The sequence below is a fragment of the Cyprinus carpio genome, chromosome B17, assembly GCF_018340385.1.
Source record: "Cyprinus carpio isolate SPL01 chromosome B17, ASM1834038v1, whole genome shotgun sequence".
NCBI lineage: Eukaryota > Metazoa > Chordata > Actinopteri > Cypriniformes > Cyprinidae > Cyprinus > Cyprinus carpio.
Window position 1 is genome coordinate 5159645 of NC_056613.1, and position 10767 is coordinate 5170411.

Sequence of the window (10767 nt, forward strand, 5' to 3'; positions counted from 1 at the left end):
CGGTGAAAGATGGATGTTTTGGGAACACAGTTCATTTGACATTCGTGATGTTCACATCATCATCCATCACTGCTGATCACCGCGGTCTGTGCTCACATGAGACTTGCAGTGAACACTTACAGTGGAACGTATTTTAAAGTGTGAAACACTGATTAAGAAAGAAAGACATAACACAAGACAACAAATGTGCATAAATGTAGACAAAAAAGAAGACATTATGTGCAATTAATCAGGAAGTGACAATGCTGAGGAAGTATAGCTGGCATCTTGACCATGATAAATACAGACTTTTACACAATGAAATATTGCACTTGTTGGAATATAACCTTTTCAGTTCATTTAAAGTATTGGCTTAGATGAATTATACAAAAGAAGGGCAGGACTAAAACAACTGCAATGCAACTGAATGCAACAGTGTTTCTGTGCATACAAACAAAGAAACCGAAAAAGCAGCAATCTGAATTATACAAAAGAAGGGCAGGACTAAAACAACTGCAATGCAACAGTGTAGCAACAATCTTGATTGGACGAGCTCCGCGTCAGTCATCGTCAGGGGGCGTGGCCTTGACATCTCTCTCGCTGTAACGCGTTTGAGACTCAGTTTGATTCAGTGACACGAACGGAGTCATCATCATCTTTATCTTCATCATCATCACTGTAACAGCTTTGCGAACACTTTTCACTCACTGGAAACGTGCATCATTCCCAGCGAGGATCGCACAGCTGAAAGTCTGTGGGAAGTTTGCTGGGCATTATATATTTGGGATTTCTTTGGATCTGCGCGTCTGTGAACTTCATCCGAGCGCGTCACGATGTGTCACCAGAGCTGGTTGTGGTTTCTCGGTGCGCTGCTGCTGGGCTTCTGCGCTCGCGCCATTGGGGATCATGAATGCGAGCATTGCTCCAGGCTGGAGCTCGAGCTGTGCGGCGGACCGGACTGGACTCTGGGCTTCTGCGGATCCGGACTCACCTGCGCGGCGCTCAACAGAACCGGACCGGCGCGCGCACCTGAGACAGGTGTCTGCAGAGGTCAGTGACGCGCGCGAGCTTCAACACGATCTCGTGACGCTGAATGCATGCTTATCGATATATCATCAAAGAGCAGGCAGGATCGCATTCGTGCATTGTTGGGAAGGTTACTTTGGAAAAGGTTTCCACGACACATACAATTACAAACCATCAACTTTTTACAATTAAAACCATTAAAAATGGTTTTCTGTAGTGTGTTTTTTTGGACATATTCCATTAGGATTTATTGGTTTTAACAAGCCACCAGTAGAAGGCGACCAATTACCAGTAGAGACCAATGGGCACCTTTACAGTTTCCATTAAAACCAGTAAAACCATTACAAATTCTGTAATCATGGTATTGCCCCCAAAATACTACAGTATTGTCATGGTACATGTCTAAAAACATGGTATTGCCACACTTGTCCAAAATACTTTTGTATTGTCATATCTTGTCCAAAAACATGGTTTTGCCATAGATATTTTTCTAAAATGCTTTTTGATATTATATATGTCGGAAAACATGGGATTGCCAGAGTTACTTGTCCAAAATACTAAGATATCGTTGTTTTGATGGGTTTATAATGTCCAAATTGTGAAGTAATCAAGAATAATCAAGCTATTGATCAGATTTCCTCAGTTAATGAGAATCTACGTTTAGCATTCCAGTCTAAATTCTCATTCAGTTCATAACTCGTTGATTTAATAATGATGCTGATGTAACTGCACGAGATGATTTGGCTCACGACGGACCGCAGTGACCTGTGATTTGATCTGTGATGTGATGTTAGGCTCCTGTCCAAGAGTTTAGTCAGGAGAAGGTCAAGATGGCACGCTGAAGCTGGACTTTCTCCAGGTCTAAACACTTGGATTGCTCCGGACGGCTGAGCGAAAGCAGAAGTCTTTCTGTGGGAAGGTTCCGGAGCTCATTTAGCCCTCGTCTTCGTCTTCCTCCTGTGGGGTCTGTGGTTCATCCCGAGGGATCACGTCTTTGATTGGGTTTTATTTACTGTGCAGTTTTGGGGTTAATTCCTTCACAAATGATCCGCTTTGACCGAGTCAGGCTTATGTGGTTTTTTTTTTTTTCAACTGCTTACATTTTCAAAACTTTACACACAAATCCAAAACTTGCACACACAAAATGCAAAATGCCTCACATCTCTTGCAAAACAAAGCACTGCATTCAAAATCTCACAAACACATCTCAAAGCAAACATTTGCAAATATATTAATTCCTGTTAGATGTTTGTGTGTGTGTGTGCATAGAGAATCGTGTGTTGTGTTTTGCAAAATAAGTTTTGAGTCAAAGGCTGAGAATTAGTGTGTGGTTTTGCAGATTTGTTGTGTGTTTCTGCTGTTTGAGTGTCAGAAACTGTGTGACAAGGAAAGATTTTGTGTGTAAGCAGCTGAAACAAACTGTACTAGATGCTGTGACTGAGTTTGTGAACACCCGAGTTACATCCGAGAGCCAGAACTCCTAAAATAAAAAGCCTTTTTCTTTTCAGGTTCAGAGATTCTCTGTGTGGTCAGTTTTTAGAGGGAAATAAATGCAGATGTAATATGAGCACGAAGAAAATTTGAGGTTAAATAATGTGTGTCATTTTCCAGCAACTGATTAGGATAGTAATACATTATTCATGATTGTCATCATTAATTACTTCTTCCCTCCCATTAGCACAGAAATTAATGAAGCTATTTATATTCTGACATGGCTGAAGGCGAATGGAAGATGTGAGAATGAAAAGAGCTTGTTGAATATTGTATATCGGTCTTTTTTGGGGTACATTCATTTGTCATGTGCTCTTGAAAATAAATGTTCTGGTCATTGATGGTTCCATGAAGAACCTTGGAACATCCATAGAATCTTTCCATTGTTCTTCAAAGGGTTCTTCAAGACTCTTTAAAAAAAAAAGGTTTCAAAGGAGTTTTTTGCAATAATGCCATAGAAGAATCATTTTTTGGTTCCCCAAAGGCTTTCTTAAAAGAATCCCATTTTCTCTGATAATCTAAAGAACCTTTTTCCCACTATAAATTTTCCATGGATGGTATTGTTTCTTTATGGAACCACAGATGCCAGCCGTTATTTTTAAGAGTGTAGATTTTGTTTGTATACTGTCAGAATATTTGTACTGCATTTATGGATTTGTTGGACAAAAAAAAAATGATGATTTTCTGCAGTTTATTCTTATCTGCAAACAAAACCTGCAAATATGCTAATTAACAACCTCTACATCATCAGTACTGCATATTTAAAGCTACAGTGTATTATTTTAGCACAACTAGACTCTCGAAACAGAATAATGACTGTTTTCAAACAGGTTTCCCAAATTGGTTCAGTGTGAATCCATTTTAGCAGTTCATTTCGACCGCCTGTTTAGTCTTGACTATCAGAAGTCTGAAAGACTTTCCTCTGAGGTCAGTCCCCCCTCCCGGTCTGGACGCCAAGAAAAACTGTCTCCGTGTTCTTCTGTTTGCCTTTTTATACTGGTAAAATAACAACTTCCCACATAACTATTACACAAGAAACAACAATATTGAGAAGGGCGCAACATCTGTGCAATCAACCTCCTTGAAACTGATTAAACTAGTTATCATGTGGACTTCAGATAACAACACTAGACCAGACTGTTTTTATTTCAGACTAATCTGCATTCAGCAAGTACATTTGTGGGATTTAGATGGAGAAGAAATAATAGTATTTTTTTTTTATTAACTTATCTGGATTAACTTTGATAATAGCATGGTACTTTTTGCTACGTTTCAGTCAGTGGAAACACCTTTACACTATTTTGTTATGTTAATTTCCATTTTGTATAGTACCTTTTCCAAAATATTATAGTACTTGCCTTGGTACATATCCAAAAACATGGTATTTCTCCCAAAATACTAGAGTATTGCCATGGTACATGTCCAAAAACATGGTATTAGCCCCAAAATACTAGAGTATTGCTATGGTACATGTCCAAAAACATGGTATTAGCCCCAAAATACTAGAGTATTGCCATGGTACATGTCCAAAAACATGGTATTAGCCCCAAAATACTAGAGTATTGCCATGGTACATGTCCAAAAACATGGTATTGCCCCCAAAATACTAGAGTATTGCCATGGTACATGTCCAAAAACATGGTATGGGGTCTGTTTTTATTTCTACTGTAGATTTGATAGAAATTTGTATGTGTTTTTATTTACTATATTTTTTTGTTTTTTCATGCTACTTGTCCAAAATCATGGTATTGCCATAGTACCTTGTCCAAAATACTATAGTTTTGCTGTGGCATATGACCAAAAACATGTTATTGCCCCCCAAAATACTAGAGTATTGTTATGGTACTGCTCCCAAAATACTATAGTTTTGCCATAGTTTCATGACCAGTAGACCATTGTTTGAACATTGAATTTTTAGTTAGTAGAGACACTTTAACACTTATTTTGACTCCCAATTTGTTGCCGTGATGTTTATAATGTCCAAATGTCAAGTAATCCAAAATCAGTCTTTTAAATTAGACTTTAGACAGCTGTTTTTATTAGAGACAAAGTAAGTTTCCTGTTTTTATTCATCCTTCTGGATTTTCTAGTTTGATCCAGACTCTGTTTGGTAAACCTGTGCAGATAATCACAAACCGCTCTCTGATCGGTAGACGTGAACAGATGTGCTTCGTGGGCGCCAGTGTTCGGGGTCGTGTGAAAATATGAAAATATCCTCGCAGGAAGTATTCAAATGGAGAAGACGTTGGCTGAGCGGATCATTCTGAGGTGACAGGAAATGATAGGGAAAGTTTTGGCAGGGGCGTTCGACGGCTGGTTTGAAAAGCCTGTTTGTGATGGCCTGGGTTTCCACAAACGGGACGTTTCTGTGCCAAATGCACCAATATCTGGCTGCTTTGTTTCAGTGCTGAGTCATGTCTAAGAATGAGGTTACTGTACTAGCCAGTGTGGTTGTCATAATAATTAATAAAAAAAATTGTTCATAAATTGTTTGTTTATGGTTAGATTGAGGTGAGTTGGGTGGGTTGGTTTGGTTTATTTATCTAATAGCACTGTAGGTCTGTTTTTATTTCTCCTTAGGACTTAGAAACATGGTATTGTCCCTAAACTATTAGATTAGATTAGATTAGATTAGATTAGATTAGATTAAACTTTACTGTCATTGCACATGTAAGGTACAAGGCAATGAAATGCAGTTAGCATCTAACCAGAAGTGCAATAAGCAGTAAGTACAGGATATACAAGGTCTACAATGTTACAAATGTACAATAAATATACAGAAAAGGCAGTACTATGGACATAATTTACAGATTTTTAAATGCTATCAGCATGATATACAGATAGGTGTACTATGAACATACTATACAGATGGATTATGTAATAAGTGTATGTACACTATAAGCAGAAACTATGAGCATATGAACATCATTTACACTAGTGCAATGGACAGTTAAAAAAGTGAACTGTTTTTTTGTTTGTTTTTTGTTTGTATGTAGTGTTTAGTGGTGGTGAGGAGTGTGTGTGTTTGTTGTGTGTGTGTGGGGGGGGGATGTCAGAGGGCAGAATTCAGTAAGGAGACAGCTGTAGGGAAAAAGCTGTTCCTGAGTCTGCTGGTCCTTGTCCAGAGGCTCCTGAAGTGCCTCCCGGAGAGCAGGAGGTTAAACGGTCTGTGGTCAGGGTGAGAGGAGTCTTTAAGAATGCTGCGAGTTTGACGTAGACAGCGTTTTCTCTGGATGTCCTCAGTAGCAGGAAGTGGTGTCCCTGTGATGCGTTGGGCGGTTTTCACCACCCTCTGCAGCAACTGAGCAGTTCCCATACCAGACTGTGATACAACTGGTCAGGATGCTCTTGATCGTACACCGGTAAAAGTTCACCAGGGTGGCTGTAGACAGCTGGTTCTTCTTCAGTGTCCTGAGGGAGAAGAGGCGCTGGTGAGCCTTCTTGACCAGGCTGGAGGTGTTTGTGGTCCAGGACAGGTCCTCCGAGATGGTGGTTCCCAGGAACTTGAACCTGGAGACACATTCAACAACCATCCCGTTAATGTGGATGGGGTCATGCATGCTTCCTTTCTTCTTCCTGAAGTCCACTATGAGCTCCTTTGTCTTGCTGGTGTTAAGGAGCAGGTTATTGTTAGCGCACCATGTGGCCAGGTGCTGTACCTCCTCCCTGTAGGCAGTCTCATCGTTGTCTCTCTTCCTGATGAGGCCAATCACCGTGGTGTCATCTGCAAACTTAATAATGGAGTTGGATCCATGCACAGGCTTGCAGTCGTGGGTGTAAGTGGAGGGAGTAGAGGAATGGGCTCAGCACACAGCCCTGTGGTACGCCGGTGTTGAGTGTGATGGTGGTGGAGCAGGTGTGGCCTGACCTAACATGCTGAGGTCTGTTGGTCAGAAAGTCCAAAATTCAGTGAGGTGTTAATGTCCAGGTCTCCAAGTTTTGTGGTCAGCTTGGAGGAAACGACAGTGTTAAATGCTGAGCTGAAGTCAACAAACAATATCTGTACATATGTGTTGTTATTGTCCAAGTGTGTGAGTACAGAGTGCAGCATGGTGCATACTGCATCCTCTGTGCTCCTATTGCTACGGTAAGCAAATTGGTGTGGGTCCAGTGTGGGTGGGAGGCAGTCTTTGAGGTGTGCTAGGACCAGTCGCTCAAAGCACTTCATGACAATAGGTGTGAGTGCTACGGGGCGATAGTCATTCAGGCACATCGGGGAGGAGTGTTTCATTACTGGCACAATGTATGTGGACTTAAAGCATGTTGGCACAGTTGCTTGGGTGAGGGACAGGTTGAAAATGTCTGTGAAGACCCCTGCAAGCTGCTCTGCACATGCCCTAAGCACACGTCCAGGCATGCCGTCCGGACCAGCAGCCTTACATGCGTTTATGTGGCTCAATGCAGTGTGGACATCTGTGGAGGTGAGTTTGAGGGGCTGGTGGTTTGCTGAGAGTGTGATCTTGGTGGCCGTCTCCTTGTTGTCACTGTTGAAGCGAGCATAAAAGTCATTTAGCTTGTTAAGAAAGGAGACGTCTGTGACTGTTGGAGTAGAGTTGCTTGGCTTGTAATATATTCTGTAAATATTGTAGTATTGTCATGGTACATATCCAAAAACATGGTATTGTCTCTAAAATACTGTAGTATTGCCACGGTACATGTCCATAAACATGGTATTGCCCCTAAAATACTGTAGTATTTCCATGGTACATGTCCAAAAACATGGTATTACCCCTAAAATACTGTACTATCGTTATGGTACATGTCCAAAAACATGGTATTGTCCCTAAAATACTGTAATATCGCCATGGTACATGTCCATAAACATGGTATTGCCCCTAAAATACTGTAGTATTTCCGTGGTACATGTCCAAAAACATGTTATTGCCCCTAAAATATTGTAGTTCTGTCATGGTGCATGTCCAAAAACATGGTATTGCCCCCAAAATACTGTAGTATTTCAATGGTACATGTCCAAATACATGGTATTGTCCCAAAATACCATAGTTTTACCATGGTGCATGTCAAAAATACATGGTATTGCCCCCAAAATACTTAGAATTATCATGGAACAGGCCCAAAAAACATGGTATTTTCCAAAAATACTATAGTTTTGCCATGGTAATGTCTAAAAACATGGTATTGCTTTCCAAATACTATAGTATTGCCATTGTACATGTCCAAAAACATGTAATAGTCCAAAATACTATAGTATTGCTATGGTACCTGTCCTTAAACATGGTATTGCCCCCAAAATACTATAGTATTGCCATGGTAATGGCCAAAAACACTGTATTGCGAAATACTAGAAAACACATTGTACCTCAGTTGTTCTTCTAGACAAAAATGAGATCAGTGGGAGAGTTGAGCTAAAAACCACATATACTCTTACATTAGGTCTGATTTTATTGGTCCTCAGGACTTTTAGAGTAGAAACACATCTCTGTTGTGTCTCCTGAGCAGTTTTCTTCTGCTTTGTTTGGAGAGCGTTTGTGAGCCAAGCCCCAGGAGAGCATCATGGGGGACTGTAGGAGCTGCCGGAGCAGCTTTGTCTTTGTTTATTCACATGCAGTGGGCTGGGGGGTCTTCAGCCAGAACCTGCGGGGGCCGGAGGGGGTCTGCATCTGCCGTGGATACTCAAGACTTATTTAACACACATGCGGCTGGCAGAGGAAGAACACAGAGATGCAGTGAGACTCCAGGAGAGCTCACGAGAAACCTGAGGCAGTGGAAGTTAGAAAGACTGGAGCTCCTTTATGTTTCAGTCAAGTGTCAGTTTTGTCTCAGATGTTCTCAGTCTGACTTTTTCTCACTGTGGTTTTATTGTCAGTATACAGTAGACATCATTTAAAAACAAATAAAAATTACTAAAACAATAAAATTACTAAAACTAAAATTTAGGTGAAACTTGAAAAATTGTCTAAATCAAAATATTAACACAAATATAATAGAATATCAGTGATACTAAAATAACACTGTTGCTGAGTTAAGTAGTGTTATTTTAGTATTATTTATACACAATTATAATATTTATTAAAATCAATTAATTTTGTTTTATATTAAATAAGTTTTAGATTAATTTTATTAATATTAAAATAATTTGTATTTGTTATAATTTTAGATTTTAAGTTAAATCTACTTAAAAGTAGATTTAAGTTTTAGTTATTTTTGTGCTTTTTTTAATTCAATTTAGCTTTAAGTTGTTATTAAATTAATTATTATTTTTTATTTCTCCTCAGGACTTTTAGTTTACTGTTTGTCATTGTAGTACTTCACCTTAAATATATTTTTTTGCTTGTTGGCAAGGGAAAATTTACTAAATAAACTAAAACCAATAAATAAATATTTAAATAAATGACAAAAACACAATAAAATTACTTATAATTTACCTAAAAATAAAGTAAAAACAGAAAATCTAAAATCAAATTCAAAATATTAACAGAAACTATCAGTGATACTAAAATAACATTATGTTTACTACTTAGCAGTGTTATTTTAGTATGTATTCTAAACTATTATAGTATATTTTAATATTTTGAATTAGCTTTTATTTTTATTTTTTAGTGTTCATTTTAATTTAGTTTAAGTTTAGTGTTTAGTTTTAGTTTATTTCAGTTCTTTTCCACATTTCTCATCTTCATTTTTTATGTTTTTATTATATTATATAACAAAAAACAAAAACAAATATATATATATATATATATAAATATTTAACTCTGAGCTATAATAATAATAGTGATGATTGAATACTTGACCTACACTAGAGGAGACACTTGTGAGTTTCTTTTAATGAAGGAAAATCTGAGAACAACAGGTGAAAGTCTCTGCTTTCTTTCCATCTCACTGAAACAACTGAGACATTAAAGAGATCTTTCCAGGCGTGACATTGTTTAAGCCTCTGTTTGGTGCCACTCTGTGGAAGGAAAGCAAACAAATCTCAGCGACAGCCGAACGAGCCTGACAGATGAGTCTGTGTTTCCATGGTAACGCTGTCTTCTTCTCCGCAGCGGTACCCGATGAGACGGATGCGGGCGAGGAAGACGAGCGCTGTCCGCTGGTGAGCGGCTGTGAACGTGTGGACGGACAGTGTGTGTGTGGATCCAAACACTCCTGCATCCGGACCTACAGCTTTCCCGACAGAGACGCCTGCGTGCGTGCTGGGAAAACAGGTATGGATTTCACCCGCAAAATAAAAATTTACATGTGATTTGATCGAATTTAAGGCCATAATAAGTCTTAAATTATATAACAAAAGTCTCAATTATCATTTTAAGAGGTTGCACCCAAATGGCAAATATATATACAGTATATATATATATATATATATATATATATATATATATATATTTCTGAAACTGTGCATTTTTCTTTTATGCCAAAAATCATTAGGATATTAAGTAAAGATCAGATATTTTGTAAATTTCCTACCGTATATATATCAAAACTTAATTTTTGATTAGTAATATGCATTGCTAAGAACTTCATTTGGACAACTTTAAAGGAGATTTTCTCAATATATATATATATAGTCAAAAAAAATATTATAAATATACTCACAAATATATTTTATTTTTTTTGATATTTTTGAAACTAAATATATGAAAAATATTTCTGAATATATGAATAATAGTTTAAAGCTTTTAAACAAATATATTTTGCCCTCCATAATATAGACCATATTTCGAATGCAATTAATCGTTTGAAGCATCGTTTTGAATGTGCAACTGGAAGTAGTAAAATATAGATTTTTAAAAGTAAGAGTCCCTGTATAATTTAGGCGTGTTTATGATAAAAATTTGCCTCATTATGCATAAAAACTTCATTTATTTATTTATTTATTTATTTTTTGGTTCTCATATTTTCTCATCTTTTTTAACAAGCAGTCAGAAGTAGTAAAGCATAGACATTTCAAAATAATAGTCCCTGGGTACTTCAAGCTTCTTTATGATAACAAGTCCCTCATTATACATAAAGGCTTATTATTATTATTATTATTATTATTATTATTGATATTTTGGTTCCCATATTTCTCCACTCTTTTTTTTATTTTTTATGAGCTGCTTTTCAAAATAAGAGTCCCATTGTATGTCAAGCTTGTTTATGATTAAAAGCCACTCATTATGTAGAAATATATATTTTTTCTAATTATTATTAGTATTCTGGTTACAAAATAAACAGTATTTAGCATTTAAATCAACATAAACTCTTGCATTTTCTCTCTGAACAGCCCCATCACAGGAAAGAAAGACTAATAAACATTACTCAACACATTCA

General features: G+C 37.6%; 1 protein-coding gene across 1 annotated transcript in view; it reads left to right on the top strand.

The window, feature by feature from the left end:
• The first annotated feature begins 591 nt into the window (after nt 1-591).
• LOC109085256 (cysteine-rich motor neuron 1 protein-like) overlaps nt 592-10767 on the top strand; it is a 49444-nt gene continuing 39268 nt past the window's right edge. The window contains exons 1-2 of the mRNA XM_042743090.1: nt 592-1029; nt 9501-9662. Of these exons, the coding sequence (XP_042599024.1) occupies nt 813-1029; nt 9501-9662 (379 nt within the window). The 5' untranslated portion in view covers nt 592-812. The remainder of the gene's footprint in view (nt 1030-9500; nt 9663-10767) is intronic.